Source organism: Dendronephthya gigantea, unplaced genomic scaffold, assembly GCF_004324835.1.
Source record: "Dendronephthya gigantea isolate DGI-Jeju-01 unplaced genomic scaffold, DenGig_1.0 000032F, whole genome shotgun sequence".
In the NCBI taxonomy this organism is placed as follows: domain Eukaryota; kingdom Metazoa; phylum Cnidaria; class Anthozoa; order Malacalcyonacea; family Nephtheidae; genus Dendronephthya; species Dendronephthya gigantea.
The window spans coordinates 996625-1013799 of NW_021163042.1; the positions used below are offsets into that span (position 1 = coordinate 996625).

General features: G+C 38.6%; 1 protein-coding gene across 1 annotated transcript in view; it reads right to left on the reverse strand.

Moving 5' to 3' along the window:
- Window positions 1-17175, reverse strand: part of LOC114524971 — a 65579-nt gene that overhangs the window by 1062 nt on the left and 47342 nt on the right. Inside the window, exons 18-41 of the mRNA XM_028546229.1 lie at window positions 14793-15233; window positions 14440-14709; window positions 13316-13597; window positions 12851-13144; window positions 12236-12280; window positions 11810-12082; window positions 11281-11445; window positions 10702-10977; window positions 9654-9692; window positions 8728-8961; window positions 8463-8489; window positions 8313-8342; window positions 7871-8197; window positions 7166-7438; window positions 6653-6934; window positions 5792-6067; window positions 5134-5418; window positions 4472-4726; window positions 3860-4156; window positions 3121-3390; window positions 2317-2589; window positions 1388-1654; window positions 808-1038; window positions 500-547 (exon numbers count right to left, since the gene is read on the reverse strand). Coding sequence (XP_028402030.1) covers window positions 500-547; window positions 808-1038; window positions 1388-1654; window positions 2317-2589; window positions 3121-3390; window positions 3860-4156; window positions 4472-4726; window positions 5134-5418; window positions 5792-6067; window positions 6653-6934; window positions 7166-7438; window positions 7871-8197; window positions 8313-8342; window positions 8463-8489; window positions 8728-8961; window positions 9654-9692; window positions 10702-10977; window positions 11281-11445; window positions 11810-12082; window positions 12236-12280; window positions 12851-13144; window positions 13316-13597; window positions 14440-14709; window positions 14793-15233 — 5460 coding nt within the window. The remainder of the gene's footprint in view (window positions 1-499; window positions 548-807; window positions 1039-1387; window positions 1655-2316; window positions 2590-3120; window positions 3391-3859; window positions 4157-4471; window positions 4727-5133; window positions 5419-5791; window positions 6068-6652; window positions 6935-7165; window positions 7439-7870; window positions 8198-8312; window positions 8343-8462; window positions 8490-8727; window positions 8962-9653; window positions 9693-10701; window positions 10978-11280; window positions 11446-11809; window positions 12083-12235; window positions 12281-12850; window positions 13145-13315; window positions 13598-14439; window positions 14710-14792; window positions 15234-17175) is intronic.

A 17175-nucleotide genomic window follows, 5' to 3' on the forward strand; every position in this document is an offset into this window, starting at 1 on the left:
TTTAAAGCAACTCTCTCTCTACTGACTCTAGTTAACTCGTACTCGCTTGACCCAATCCCTCGATTTTTCGTACTAACTTTAATTTCTTTTCATCAAAGTTCACATGAACTCTAATTAATCTCAAAACGTGATACTGTGATAGTAAATCTAAACCAGTTTTTAACAGCACCGTTCAGTCAATTAATTCGTCTAAACACCACCAACAATTTGCGTTAATACTTGATATAATCTGCTCGATATACTACAATAAATCTTCAATTTTCAGTTAAAAACATTATTTCCAGTAAATTCCTCAACATTATAGACCCAAGGTTGTGCTCGGAATTCACGAAAGTGCCAGTGCTCCCTGGTAAAAAGAGCGTATTTTTCGTTTCCTTTTGGAGCTCGGGGGTTCTACTGTATCTTAAGTCCTTGAATATTTGAAAATATGGCTTTAAAAAATCATGTTCGAAACCCAGCTTTGCTACCAATGAAAGGATCACATTGATACAAAACTCACCTGCACCAGAAGGAACGGTAACTTCAGTTGAATTATCTGTTGTTGTTTCTAATAAGAGGAAGGTTAATTTATTACTTGCTATGTAATAACAACATATATAGCAGATGAAAACAGCAAGAAGTGTACGGAATGGATAATTCTCTCAGCCTTTATAAAAAACCTTAAAAAAAACTATTCAACCTTCGTTAAGTACATTATGGTGTAGTCTTATGTGGAGTAACCTAGTAAGGAACATCCCTCAAAATTATCAGCGTAATATAGTTCTACAATTTCTAGCAATACTCTAAACGAGAATAATTCACACATACGTTCTTCAACGCAGATGACTTGTTCACATGTACATTTACCATCAGCAGGACCTGTCGGTACGCGGCTTCTTTTCTGGACCAATGGAGGGCTACACACACTTATTGGAGCGGTAGGGCATAATGCGACACAAGCTGACACGCCTTTCTCATTACACGTGCAAAGTCTTGTACATTCATCGTTGGTGTACTGTTCGCCAACTTTCAACAAGCGACCGTTAGGTAATGGACAACCTAAAACAGAACATTTAAATAAAAACATTTTAAGGTCTTTTCTGGGTGCAATTTTGTTGTATATTCGACTGAATCTAATAATGACCTCGTCGTAGATGCTACACGTTAGAGTCTCGTTGGCAGAACAAATTAATTAGTGGTTTCCGCGTCCAACAGATATCCAGAATTTGTATGCTTTAGAACACTATATGTTTACATTTTACAGCATTTCTCAACAAAACTTTTCACGCAGTTATACATTTTACATAATTGCTCTGACAAAAATCTGGCATCACCCATTTATACCTACAGAATATGTGTACATGCAACTAAGAAATCTTTGAATACTATGATATATAAAAAAACTAACCTTTGTATGGCACATATATCACAATTGGTTGTCTTCGCTGAGTTGTAGGAATAAGACTGATCTTGTTTTTACCATTTAAAGTGACAGACTCTAATGCTAGTGTGTCGTAAGCCATGAATGTTATGTTGCCTGATCTTTCTTGCTTGAAAGTGCGTGTTAATGCATCTCCCGGCTGTATATTAGGGTACGTTTCGGATTGTAAATTTGTTTGAAGCAGGATTGCTTCACGGTAGAGGTTCTTGATTGTGACAGAAAGAAAATATGGCCCTGGAACAATTAAATTGTGTCTCAGAATCGTCCAATACTCTTCAATCGTCCCACACCCTTTGCGCTGTTTTAAGTATGAATAATTTAAAGCGTTTATATAGCTACTAATCTTTAAGTGACCACCTATTCCACGTATTTCTGCTATACAAGAAGGCTTTACCGGCTGTAAATACGATACGTTAATAAGAACCAGTAAAATAGAAACCAAACATTAACAAAAGTGTATGAAAAGAGGAAAAGCGTCGAGTGGCACAGCAGACAAAGAGAATAAAATTTAACATCGTTGAAACGTTATATTTTTGAAATATAGAATTTAAAAAGATCACGAGGTAAGGAACAAGAAGAGAGTGGGAAATAATGCATTGAAAAATTGTTAGCACTTTAAATTACTGTTAAATTAACCATGTGGCCGTGCAGTTTAGTGAATAGGTTTAATTAATGTCCTCTCGTTTAATTTGTGCTCTGAACAATTCCGGAGTCAGGACCTTTCCGGGTAAGGGGGCAAAAGGGGCAACTTTCCCCGGACCCTATAGTTTTAGAGGGAGACCAAAATTATGAAGGCACAAGGGAGAAACAGTGTCTATAGAGAAAGGTCGTCTAGATTGATTGCTTATCCCCTCTCAAGATCGGTAAATATTACTATTACATATTGCACCATTTACCTTCCTTTGGAACATGGTATATTCTTAAGGTGGTTGGTTTACTTCGGTTGGGTTTCAGCGTGATGAAATCTCGATCATCAATTTTAACGACCTGTCTAGTAGCAGCGTCACGAGCACGAACATTCACCAAGTTTTGGTCAAGCAGCACTATTGTTCTCTGAATTTGTTGATCCTTAGGAATATTGATTGTATTATGAGGTGGTTGCATGTTTGTCGTCAGGTAAATATCTTTACCATAGCTGTTCTTCACGCCAAATGCAACGTAGTAAACAACTAAAAAAATCCAAAAGATTCAATCGTCATGTTTGTCTTCTCAGAAAAGCATTGCCAATGGTCGTATCAGTTAATATTAAGTTAATTAACTATATCATGTAAATTATTGGAAATTTGAAGTTTTTCATATCAACTTGTATCAACAGATACATGTACGCGAAACGTATCAACCTTTATACAGACATTAGAACATATATGGTTCGTAGACAATATGGATACCATTTATTCTTAAATATTGTTGGCCACGTTTTTTCCAAAAATGGCTATTATCTTAGCAACTATCCAATAGCAATGGTAGCTCCTTTCTTCAACCGGGACATGGACCACATGTTAATTCAAACGTTAGAACCATTGGTTTATTTTTTTCGATATGTAAAGACGTCAAGTTGGAACAACTTGTCTACGGTTGGTACAAGTATGTAACGTATACAGTTGTTTGTGTTCTAACCATTTACTCTATCAACTATGCATGAGCTAAACAGGAATCAAACAACCGACAGCTAAATTTCGCGCAGTCGAAGAGTTAAATACCTCTTGCAGGAATATAAATTGATTGCCAGATATCTTGAGATTTGGAAGGCATGAGTATTATCATATCTTTCCCATTAAGTTTCACTCTTCTACGGTGGGTTGCTTCAGTCGCTGTGAACACTGTGCTTAGATTTCGAGGTGTCGAGATCTTCATTTTAAGCGTTTGGCCAGCAAGAACGCGAATTGAGTCATGGGGCGCGTCCAATCGGCTTGAAAGGATGATATCCCTTCCGAGATTATTGTAAACTTGGAAGTTGAGGTAGTACATTGCTAAAGAAAGCATAATATACATCATATTAGAGCGGGATTATCATCAATCCAGCTTACCATCATCACAATGATCCTCTCGATGTTTTAATTTGCCCACACCCAGGCAAACAAATAGTTTGAAAAGAAAAGTACACAAGATACGAGTTGGATGAACGACGTTAGAGTACGTTTGTCAGCAAAATTTTAATGTATTTTGTTAATTAAGGTGGCTCGATATACAATTCAGGTGTTCAACAGTTTATGATTGATGTATGATAGATAATCATATAGATTCGCCAAAAGAATTCATCAAAATTTTAGCACTTGCGTTATAACCCGAGACGTCAGGCCATTTGGGATATCATTTAATTTTTTCAAGTGGTCACCCGTTTCTGTTTGGATTTTCTCAAGAACTGAAGGCTCTTAAACGTCATTACTCGGAATATAGAAGTATACTCTGTCAATTAGTAAATGTTGTAAATATACGTACCGTATGTTCTCGATGGTATGGCTAAGGGGACCAAAGTTTTAGAACCAGGTGTTAGTTCGATGCTGAATTTATCGTTAATTGGTAGAACCTCGGTGTTTTGATGGAAGTCATATGCTTTTATAGTAACAGGATCGCGTGATGTGACGTTAACTTTAAATGTAATCTTCTGCTTAGGATCAAACGTGATCAAACCGTATGGCCGTGGCAACGTTGTTGTTATATATATTTTCTTGTCAAATTTGTTCTCAATGGAGAAACGAAGAGGATACTGTCCCCTTGGGCTTGGGGTATCTGAAACTTTTAAAATACACGTAATGAATTTAATATTAAATAACGCGGCCATATTGAATAGCCTCATCTAAACCTCCACGAAGTTGTCAAAAGAGATTCAAAACACGATTCTAGTTGTTGTTGGGGAAGAATAAAAAATTGGACAGAAAAACTAGTCATCAATTTAGTATACTACAATGTAAAAACAGTAAAAAAGTTAAAATTGGTGATTATAATTTATTTCACACATTAATTTTATTTCAGTATAATTATTCTGGGTTATTAAGGCGTTAAAACCAAAGCGAGATAAAAAATACATTTAAAAACGTAGCTTATATATACCTTTAACTACCCGCTTTGTTGTGGGATAAATAATAAAGAATGTTTTTCCATTTATTCTCGCTGGTCGATTGGTTGTGTGGTCATAGAAGGCACTGATGAATACTGGACGTGGTCTTGGAATAGTTGTATTTAGTATGAAAATTTCTCCTGGTTTAAGCACGACAGTTTGGTACGGAGAAGGAAGATTTGCTTGCAGAACAATAGCCTTGTCCAGAGTATTTCTCAGTTTAAATGTTACGAAATGGAGCTGTTGATCTGAAAAAGGCGTATAAAAGTTATGACATACTTATGTTGAGAATGATCGATGAGAGCACAAGGCTGGACCGACCGACAGTATAATAGCTGGGATCAGTGGATTTGGAATAACTTCTTATGTTGACCATAAGCAAATTGATAACTTTCGCTGTACAGCTTAATTCATGTTACGAACGATTTTCTGCGGAGCTGAAGCAATTGTCGATAACTCGACGGGACTGGGGAAAATGTTAATTTATACGCCTCAGACGTACGCTTCAACGCATAAATAGAAATACATCCGAATCGAAGCCCTTAAACTGCAAGGAATGGGAACATTCGTGCCATTTCAGAGGAATAGATTCATAAAAATAGCAAAACAGGCTACTTTACTAACTATACAGTTCGTGAATGATAAATGGACTTACATTCATTTGGAGCGCTAAACAATCGAGGTGTTTGGTACGAGGCTTGGGGTTTTAGAACAATTGTTTGCCTGCCATTAAGTGTAACAGGCCTCCCGGATGCACTTTCTAAGGCTTGTATTATGACATCTTTGTCGTCGTATATAGCAATTTCGATAGAAAACGTGTCAGAAGGTAGGACCTGGAATTCTTGGTACGGCTTCCTAAGTGTTGTTCGCACTGAGATACTGTTTTGGTAGTTGTTCTTTATTTTAAACGCAACATAGTATTTTTGGGCAACGTGAGCGTCTAAAGAACATAATAAAAACAGTTCAATATTGCACTGATGAAGGCCTTGGTTAACGGACCAAAAGCTTTGCAGTATAAAATACTTACGTGGTATACCTACAAGCTAATTTACTTATTGATGTCGATCACCATGCAAACTTACAAAAATGTTATAATAAAAACAGTTGACTAGGTGCAAATACAAAGATGGAATGCGCAACTTCGCATGCCGATGTCGCATTACGGACGAATGGAAAATTGCCCTGAAAAGCCGGGGTAAACGCTTTACCTGAGGCCGCAAGCTCACATGCAGAGCTTGTGACAGAGTTGTTCATTAACAGCCATGGTTTTTAGGTTAACTACGAGTAAATTAACCAACTGTACATATGCATACCTGCGATAATCATCACCTGTCTGGGCGATGCAAGAGATTTTACTGGCAATAAATCAACCTTAGGTCTTCTATTGATAAGAACTGGGTAACCACTGATTTTGTCGTAGGCGCGGAAAGACACCTCGTTTGGACTGTTGGTTTTAACCGTTAAATTCAATTCAGCGCCAGGGCGAATATCAAATGTACTATTGGTTATTTCCATCGTTGACTCCAACTGCACCTCGTTGTGATGTCGATTTATGGCCGATAAAATGAAGTAGTACCAAACAGGCCTGTCTATAAAGAAATATGGTAAAAACAAGGTAAAAATATGAAGAATATCTCAGATCGCTATATAGTTAATCACAAAACAACGCTCAAGAATATATACGTACATTGACAAACCAAACACGCGTCAACTTTTGACAGTAAAAGATAATAGCTCCATATTTAAAGTTATTCCATATTGACTGATCTTGACTGGTCATGGATGATGAGCAAAGAAGGCTATGTGCACACGAGCGTCGTTTCGAGCGTTAATGTGCTTAATGAGCGTTTTTGTCTCGTTAATGGTTTTCATGCCCTGTTCACATGATCCAAAGGGGTGAAGTCCTAGCTTAATTTATTAAATAAGCTCGATAACTTCTATCCTAAATTTACGGTGTTTACGACCGTTTGGGCGTAAAAACATAAATGAAAACGCTCGTAACCGTTACAATGCGCACATATAGCTAAAGATTAAGCTAATCCACTTGGATTAAACATGAATTGAAAACGTTTGGGAGCCTTGAACAAGTATCAATAAGCTTGATACAACGAAGTCTATACCTGATACCAGTGTTTGTAGTTACAATAATAAATGTAAAAAAATTCCATATTTACCTATTGAAGTAATGCTTAATGTAACAGCGCGAGCAGTTTGCGTGGATGGAATAAGAGACACATAATCTCTATTGTTAATCTTTACTCTTTTGCCACTGGCGGAGTCGTAGGCAGTGATTGTTACTGGTGATCGACTTGAGGTTGAGAATCGAAGAGATTGCGTCCTTAATGCTCTAATAGTCGTGTTCCTGAACTGAGGTTCTGTCATAGTAGTTACGAGCCTTACGTCGTTTTGGAATTTGTTTTCGACATTCAGGTAGAGCAAATATTCTTTAGTAGCAGCTGAATTTCAAAAAATGGCAAAATTGTTTTATCACCTAAGTTATTTAAAACGACATAGACAAATTTCACTGTTTATTGTTATCTGATATTTCTCATAATTTCGTCGCATATTTCTATGGAGTTACAGAACCACTCGTATCGAAACCTTCCAATTTAACAGTGTCCATGCTCTCGATAGATAATAATATAATGTATACTACCGTTAAAAATAATCTTTAGGCTGATATTTACCTGTAGTGATATTAATAGGCCAATATCGACTAATTGTTCTATTCGGTAGCAGCGAAACTGTGAACTTGCGATTAACCAAAAGTCTTTGTCTGGATTCCTTTTCATATGCAAAGATCGACACACGCCCCATGCTTGGTGGACGCAGTATGTACCGAAATTGTTGCTTGGGTTGAGCAAATATTACATCAAATGGTTTCTTTAATGTCGTCCTTATTTCGACCTCCTTGTTTAGGCTGTTGGTAAAGCTGACAGGAGCGAAGAACTTAATAGGAGCTGGAAAAAAAAGATTAAAATCATATCGCGATTGAATCTAGCCACCGTTCACCTTATTATCCCCCCTTCTTAATCATGCAGCTGTTTGTATAACCCTCCCCTCCTATAGTTAGTTAGCACATGGAATGAAATGAAAGGGTAGTCAGGGCCGTGGCTAGAAGCTAAATTGCGGGGGGATGTGTATTCATATATCCGCCTTATGCCCGACTGATTTCTTTTGAACGCTATGTATTGTTCCTATGATATGCAAACATGAGTATACGAATACACACCATCTCCCCCCCAATTAAGCGTTCTAGCTACGGCCCAGAGGGCAGTGCACTAAACTACCTGGAACCAATCTTTGCAATGATTTAACACTTTGTTTAGATACTGCAGTTTACAGTTCTTTCATATAATTCATACGGACTGGTGAAATTCAGTAAAACTTACTCCAGACGGAGAGATTGGTCATCGCTGTATCAACTCCGAAAGCATTTCTAGCCGTGCATTCGTAGCGTCCAATATTGTTTGAAGTTAAAGATTTGATTCGAAGGCGACTGCCTCGGCTTAAAATCTTGACGTTGCTGGAGCGAATAACAGCTTCGCCATTCTTAGTCCATGTATATTCCGGTGTTGGTTTACCATCTGCCGCACACACGATGGTGATAGCGACTAAAGTAGGTGACGTGACCGAAGAACCAATGACAGTCTTGTAACGCCGTTTGTGTTTTGCAACAATGTCTATCGCTTTAGGATTTCTTCTGATAACAGGAGGTTCTAAAAGTAATTTGGCAAGACATCAATTAACACAATACCAGACAAAGATTGGGAATTGACGTAATTAATTGAATGTTGAAAGTATCACAAAGAAGTCAAAGGGAATTAAGCCAACCTCCTGGTTCTAACGTCGTTTTCGGGGTCACTAAAAGCAAAAAGGATTAAATCAACATTAATTACTGATTTGTATACAGTAAAGCTATAACACTGACAATTGTACGCAACTTTTCTGATTTTTTTAATTAGTAAAAACTTCTTGACATACCTTTCGGAATGGTTGTTTGAACTGTTTCTGAAAAGTAAAGGAACAAAAATAAGAAAATGAACACCGAAATTATGGATGATTATTACAGAGCGCATTGCGATACATGCAGGTATTCACGATAATAGCACACAAACGAAATTATTGCAAGAAAACGTTCTACGCGTACAATCAGGAACAGTATTTGCTTTTTATTTACAAAGTTGTTTTGGTTTTCTTCATTCATTATACCGATACTGAAGTTACCAAACGTCAAATTGTCCTATACCTGGGAGTACGCAGTCAACTCGCGTACAGAAACAGTCGAGTCTCTTCGGACCAACAGGAAAAGCAATAAACTTGAGGATATAAGGTAATTTACATTCCAATAAATTGAAAATCTTATCCGGACACATTGTTCGACATTCTATTCCGTTTGATGTGCAAACACACAAGCGGCTACAATTATCCTCGGAATATTCCTCTCCAATCTTGACTAGTTCACCAGAATTTTTGATGCAGCCTAAATACGTATTGGAAAGGTCAATTCCAATTCTAGCGCAAACGGTTATTATCAAACTCCTTCTGGTTTCGAGGAAGAATGTCCGTACCGACGAAAGTGACTGCTTATGTAACTTCTATATTATGTACAGGGGAAAAGTCACGGTCTTGCTAGGCATTAATCAAATCACTTTCAATCAATGGTAAGGTTTCGAATAAAATGCCTCAAAAAGTCAATCTCTCATTGTCTCATCTCTCATGTCAGGAGATTTTAAGCTTTTTGAAAATTCAAACTTTTAGGTATTTCAAGGTACGAGTTGGATAATAAATTGTTATTACACATAATATTACTTGCATGACTCAATCGGATATACCAGTCATACATGCGATAGTGTGTGCAATAATTAAGTTATCATTTAGCTACAATCTCTACTATTACGTACGGTGACCATGCACGTCCACTGCGGTGGCGATATAATTTAATGCTAGCTTTGACTTGTCTGCATGCATCCTGTTTTATGTCATACATATTCACATGATTGTGTGCATTGGAATGTGCAAATTAGAAAGTACGTTGCTCATTAATCCTTATAGCCTTTTGTGTCATATGAACTCTAACCAAAAATGTGAAATGCATACAAAGAAAAATACCCCCAGGCATTTACCAACCCCCCAATCTTCGGCACAATTACCAAAAATAAAAGAAAGTAGTACCTTTTTCTTGGGTTGTTGGACTTGGTGAAACCGTGGTGACTAAAATAATATCGATATATTGTGTTGAAGAAAAAATGGCTGCAGTGCTACTAGTCTACGCTAACAAAGTTATATATACACAAGGGTTTAGATCAACTAGGGGAGGGGAGAGGATCAAGTTGTTGGGTATATGGCTTGATTAGGAAGAGTAACTAAAAACCTCAACTGCATTTTCCCTTGTTCAAATAATAGTAGTGCATGGAAACTTAAGAGAACTTGTCGAATTAGCAATCAACAATTCAGCAAACAGCAATTTTTCTGAATTTTCAAAGCTAAATATTTCAAGAAACTGTTAAAAGCATGGAATCGTAAATCGCGGGTCAGATATTTGCTAAAAGAATGTAATGTTTTTGGTATTAATAATTTGGACCTGATTACCTTCTTCATACTATTCCACGGAAAACTATAATATACTATAATGTAATATCCTAGTCTACTACTTCAAGTGCCGTTATGCAGAACAACTACATTCAAGAACTCTTATACTTTAATCGAACAGTTCATTTATGGAACTCAGTGTGTAGAACTGCTTCACCTAATAGCTTTTTGACTTTATCTGGTTTTAAGAACTTTCTTCGTCAGACTTATTTATTGTTACGTAACTCTGTTTTTAACTCGGATATGCCATGTACCTGGTCTCTTGTTCGTGAGTGCCCATGTCACAGAACTTAGAATTTAAATTTCTTTGATTGAAGCAAAGTTCGTTTTGTGTATGCCTAGGTCGCATGCATGCTTTCAAACCAAGTTACTTTTCTTTTCCGAACAACTTTCTAATATCTGTCACAATTATGTATTTGAAAATTCTGTGGTTATTGCGCAAATCAAACTTTACCTCAACAATAGTTATATGTAATGTAAATTGTAATTGTAATGCTTATAAAGGAGGTGCCTCGCATGGGCTTTTCCTGTCCCGTTCGCACTTTTCCTTTTGGGTATTACCTTTATTGTTATTGTTAATGTATCCCAATAAAGTTATAATATACTTAAAGAAATTACTTCATTTACAAACCTTCTGTAACCTCAAGTTTTATGTACGCTGCCGTGGGAACTTCGGAAGGTGTGGTTATAAAGACAGGTAATCCATTGACTAAAAGTTTCTCGTTAGTCAAAACGCTGAGAGCACTTATTGAAACTGGGGCAGATGACGCCAAACTAATGATCTTAACCAGCGTCATTCCAGGTTGAATCTTGAAGTGTCCATTTGGTGATGGAAGATTCGTTTTCAATTTAATAGCTCCAGCATATCTGTTTTCGACCCTCATTGGGAGATAGAAAGCAACACGATCTGAAACACGTTGCGAGAGTTAAGATGAGGATACCTTTAATTTAACCTGGATACGCTATGCTGGCGTTTTCTCATGTATATTTTTTTCTTTTTTTAAAAACAGCTATCATATTTTTCAGGGGGTCTAACAGGCTATGAGTGGAAAAATCAAAATGTTAACCTTTTATAAATTTAGATATTTAATTTGCAATATCTCAGTGTGTGTAACTTTATAACATAGAAATAGTTTTCAATACTTTGCTTGCTGATATAAAAAAGAGGAAATAAAACTCGCGTCTTTGAAAATGAATTGTTTATATATACCTGTTGTTCTTGCTGTTGTTTCAACAGCAGGGGAAGGAGTTGTAGATTTTGTTGTTACAACCGGAGCTTGTGTTGTCACTTCAGGAGCAGCAGTAGGAGGTTTTGTTCTCACTTCAGGAGCAGCAGTTGAAGGTTCCGGAGCTTGTGTTCTGACATCAGGAGTTTCTGCAGTGGCGATAGGTGATAGATTGCAACAAATAAATTGAAACATCGAACAGCATTAGGAGACTTGTACATAATTTCCGGGAAAATAAATTAAATATCGCCATCCACTAAATTCGGACATTTTTATTGCTTCAGGTGACCTTTGAGTAATTTTCTAAATTTCCAAACATACACGAAAATCTGCAATAGCGTCCGCGTGCATATTCAACGAGCAAATGGCTAATTCAATTACATTCAGATTCAAACTGGTAATGTGATGTACAATGAAAGGCCCAGGGGGTATTTCCGCCAGGGCTAACCGTATACGAACATTCAGCAGAAATCTAAAACATTTACATTCATATAAATACTTTGCAGTACGTACTTTCTTCAAGAACCAAAACATATTCAAACTCTTCATTGTCTCGAGGTGTAATCCAGTATCGCTCCTTTCCATTTATTGAAATTATCATTCCTGTATCTCTATCGACGGCTGTAAACCACACGAGATCCTGTGTGTTTACGTGAACAGTTAAAGATAAACTGTGTCCACTGGGAATATTCATGGAAGAATATCGATCAGGTAAATTAGAATTCAGTGTAATATCTTTTCCATACGTGTTGGTTAAGCTAAATTTCACGTAGAACGGCGACGGAACTAGTAAAAAGATTATAGTTTTTTTAATATTAGTTAGGTAGAAAACATAAACATGTTTTTTTTTCTGGCTGGTGCCTAAGAGAAAAGTGGAAACTTGCAAGGCAAATACGTAAAACTAAACGTGCGTTTTTATAAAAGAGATATTTTTAATACCTTCTGTGATAATAGGTTGACGCGTTGATATCACTTCTACAAAAGCTAAAACAAATTGAGATCAAATTTTAGACGCTAATCACGCTATGACATTGTACCTATACCAAAAAAATTCACATAGTCATTATTTCAGAAGATTCACTAAAACATTAATTTTCTTTCCCGAGAATATGCTGTATATTTGTGCAAAGGAAAATTAGGGGAAAAAAAATTGAAAAATGATTTTAAAATATCATATCAGGTTACCTCTCCTGGGCTAAACACCGAAGGGAACTCTCTATTTTGTTTACATTAGTTCTGAACCTGGATTCAGCCCAGAGCGGGCATCCGTAAAGCAGGTTTCACATAAACCTGGGTCAAGTGTCTTACACTTCAAAAGCAGAGTGGAGTTATCCTACATGGATTCGACTCGGGTTAGTATATGCAAATTGCATGCAAACGGTGCTAAAATTAGGACGGCATGTCGGCGAGTCAAAAAGTAAAAGATTGTTTCCGTTGTCAAACGTATAGTAACGTTCCGTAGCGTACTCAACTGTAATTGTAAATGTCATTAGAGTTCCAGCCGGTTGCACACAAAGAGAAAAAAATACCTTTAAATAAAAAAATTCGACATACCTGCTGCATCTGGAACCGTCAAGACCGTTACTTTCTTTGGATTTTCTCGTGGTGTGACTAGGAACACATCTTTGCCATTGACTGAAATCTGCTCTCCAGCTTCCAGCGCGGCTTCAAACGTAACATCTTCTCGTGTTGGGACTCTGATTGCCATGCGCACTGTTTGATCTTTTATAATTCTGATTCGGTTATAGGGAGATGGTAAACTTGTTCGTAAGTCGAAGTGTCTACCGTAAGTGTTTGTGATAATGAAGGTGACGTAATACACTGTTTCTCCAGGAGCAACCGTTGGTACTGCAAGACAAAAAAATTATCGTTTTAGCTTCATGGTGATTAAACGACTGGTAGAGTCCGCGGGAGCAAATATTCATATATTCATATTCGCTACCAAAAGAAATTAGTCGGACGTAAGACGACACGTTTCAGGTTTGCCCGAATATACTGAATCTAAAATACGGTACTTACTAGGATCTTTACGATGTAAAAACAAAACCTGGAACGAAGCACCAAATACTTCATCTGGAGTGATGGAAATACTGCTTTGATCATTGATGTTGACTTCGACGTTAGAGCTATCCCTCGCGGTCACGATGATAGGGTTGTCATTGTTTGGCTGTTCACTTACTGCAAACGTTTGACCTGCTCTCATCGTAATACTTCCAGATGTCCCAGAAAGACCAGTAGAAACAACAACCTCACGATCATAGTTATTAACCAACAAGAACACAACATAGAACTTAATTTCACCTACAAAAAATATAATCACAGGATTGAGAACACGAAATTTGCCGCAGACAAATGAAACGGCCAATCACAACACTTCCCTAACAATCAAAATGCAGCAGACCACAGTAATGTGGTAGCTGAAATACTACACCACTTGAACCAAATGGTTTTGAGGTAAATTTAAGAAACCAGACGAAATTTGAGGATGAAAACGAAAAAAGTAAAATATGTTGAGGCATTCGGTGTCGCATAATACGGTAAAAACACCTAATATATACCCAATGTATACCCGATTTTCATCCACGAACTCAGCCCACATAGTATTCTAAAGAACGTAATGACGTAGGATAAAGAAAACATTGATAAATAATATTCGTGATACATCTCCTAAAACAACTGCTTGGGCCTGAAAAAATTGTTCTACCGTGGTGTTCGCCACGAACTTAGTTCCGAGATTAGGGATGTTCAAGACATTAATTACAATATTTTGAAGTGTATTACACGTGCGCGGTAAACCCGACTAAAGCAAATAGAGTCAAGCCGCTTTATAGAGGGCACCATGCAGACGTAAAATTTAAATAACCTAGAAAATGATAAGTTGTTTTTATTATTTTTAGTTCAAATTACCTACACAATAATCACCTTACTTTGGGAGGTTATTATTAACCTTAGTGAGTAAAAATACCCTGTTGCAATGTATTTGCGAGGCTAAAGGCCATGCTACATGGTGCAATTTTTCTTACATCTATCAAAAGAAGGATTGCATTGAAAGTTGTAGGAAAAATTGCACCGTGTAACAGGGCCTTAAGCCTTTCATTCCCAGACAATCAAAAGGATGTTGATCAACGTTGACGACAACTTACCAGCTTCCACGACGATATCGTGCACAAACAATGGCGAAGTTCTTGGCATTATTCTTACGTAATTTTCGCCCTTGACCAGAATTGGAATGCCATCACGACGATCGTAAAATCGAATAACAAATGATTCTGCCGTGTTTGATGTGGCTTGAATATTCCGCTCTTCACCTTTAGGTACTTCGAAATCATCGATGACATCTGAACTACTGCGCACATCAATGTCATAACCGTAATCATTTACAACTCTTATGTTGACGTAATACACTGGGGATTCTACAAAAATGCATTCAGGGTAACTTTGTTTCAGTATTTAAATAATCAATTGCATCTCTTAATACAAGGTAATGTGATCTTACCAGTTGAAGCAACAGCCTTTGTTGTCACTTCTGGAGCTTTTGTTATCACTTCGGGAGCATCTGTTAGGATTTCAGGAGCTTTCGTTGTCACTTCAGGTGCTTTTGTTAAGACTTCAGGAGCTTTTGTTATCACTTCGGGAGCATCTGTTGTCACTTCGGGAGCATCTGTCACCATTTCAGGAGCTTCTGTTGTCACTTCGGGACCATCTGTCACCACTACGGGAGCATCTGTTACCACTTCAGGAGCTTCTGTTACCACTTCAGGAGTTTCAGTTACAACTTCGGGAGCATCTGTTACCACTTCAGGGGCTTTTGTTGTCACTTCAGGTGCTTCCGTTACTACTTCAGGTGCTTCTGTTACTACTTCAGGAGCTTCTGTTACCTCTTCAGGAGCTTCTGTTACCACTTCGGGAGCATCTGTCCCAACTTCAGGGGCTTCTGTTACAACTTCAGGAGCTTCTGTTACTACTTCGGGAGCATCTGTCACAACTTCAGGGGCTTCTGTTACCACTTCAGAAGTTTCTGTTAAAACTTCAGGAGCATCTGTCACCACTTTAGGGGCTTCTGTTGTTACTTCAGGTGCTTCCGTTACTACTTCAGGTGCTTCTGTTACTACTTCAGGAGCTTCTGTTACCTCTTCAGGAGCTTCTGTTACTACTTCGGGAGCATCTGTCACAACTTCGGGGGCTTCTGTTACCACCTCGGGAGCATCTGTCACAACTTCAGGGGCTTCTGTTACCACTTCGGGAGTATCTGTCACTACTTCGGGAGCATCTGTTACCACTTCAGGAGCTTCTGTTTCCACTTCAGGAACTTTTGTTGTCTTTTCAGGAGCTTCCGTTACAAGTTCAGGAACTTGTGTTACCACTTGAGGAGCTTCTGTTACAACTTCAGGAGCTCCTGTTCCAATTTCAGGAGCTTTTGTAGGCTTTTCAGGAGCATCCGTTACCATTTCAGGAGCTTCTGTTACCACTTCAGGAGCTTTTGTTGTCTTTTCTGCAGCTTCCGTTACCATTTCCGAGGCTATTGTCACCACTTCAGGTGCTTCTGTTGCAACATCAGGGACTTTTGTTGTCACTTCGGGAGCATCAGTTACCACTTCAGGAGCTTCTGTTACCACTTCGGGAGCATCTGTCACCACTTCAGGAGCTTCTGTTGTTACTTCGAGAGCATCTGTTACCACTTCAGGTGTTTCTGTTACCACTTTGGGAGCATCTGTCACGACTTCAGGAGCTTTTGGTGTCACTTCGGGAGCAACTGTCACCACTTCGGGAGCTTCTGTTACCACTTCGAGAGCATCTGTCACCACTTCGGGAGCATCTGTTACCACTTCGGGAGTTTCTGTCACCACTTCGGGAGCATCTGTGACCACTTCGGGAGCTTCTGTTACCACTTCGGGAGCATCTGTCACCACTTCGGGAGCATCTGTTACCACTTCTGGAGCATCTGTCACCACTTCGGGAGCTTCTGTTACCACTTCGGGAGCTTCTGTCACTACTTCGGGAGCATCTGTTACCACTTCGGGAGCATCTGTCACCACTTCAGGGGCTTCTGTTACCATTTCAGGGGCTTTTGTTGTCACTTCGGGAGCATCTGTTACTACTTCAGGAGCTTCTGTTTCCACTTCAGAAGCTTCTGTTATCACTTCAGGTGCTTTTGTGATCACATCAGGAGCCTTTGTTGTCATTTCAGGTGCTTCTGTTATCACTTCAGGAGCTTCTGTTTTCACTTTAGGTGCTTCTGTTGTCAGTTCAGGTGCTTCTGTGATCACATCAGGAGCTTCTGTTTTCACTTCAGGTGCTTCTGTTACCACTTCAGGTGCTTCTGTTACCACTTCGGGAGCATCTGTTACAACTTCAGGTGTTTCTGTTACCACTTCGGGAGCATCTGTCACGACTTCAGGAGCTTCTGTAGTCACTTTGGGAGCATCTGTTACCAGTTCGGGAGCATCGGTAACCACTTTAAGGGCTTCTGTTACCACTTTCGGAGCTTCTGTTACCAATTCAGGGGCTTCTGTTACCACTTCAGGGGCTTTTGTTGTAACTTCGGGAGCATCTGTTACCATTTCAGAAGCTTCTGTCGTCACTTCGGGAGCATCTGTCACCACTTCGGGAGCATCTGTCACCACTTCGGGAGCATCTGTTACCACTTTGGGAGCATCTGTCACCACTTCGGGAGCTTCTGTTACCACTTCGGGAGCATCTGTCACCACTTCGGGAGCTTCTGTTACAACTTCGGGAGCATCTGTCACCTTTTCAGGGGCTTCTGTTACCATTTCAGAGGCTTTTGTTGTCACTTCGGGAGCATCTGTTACCACTTCAGGAGCTTCTGTTTCCACTTCAGGAGCTTGTGTTACAACTTGAGGAGCTTCTGTTACAACTTC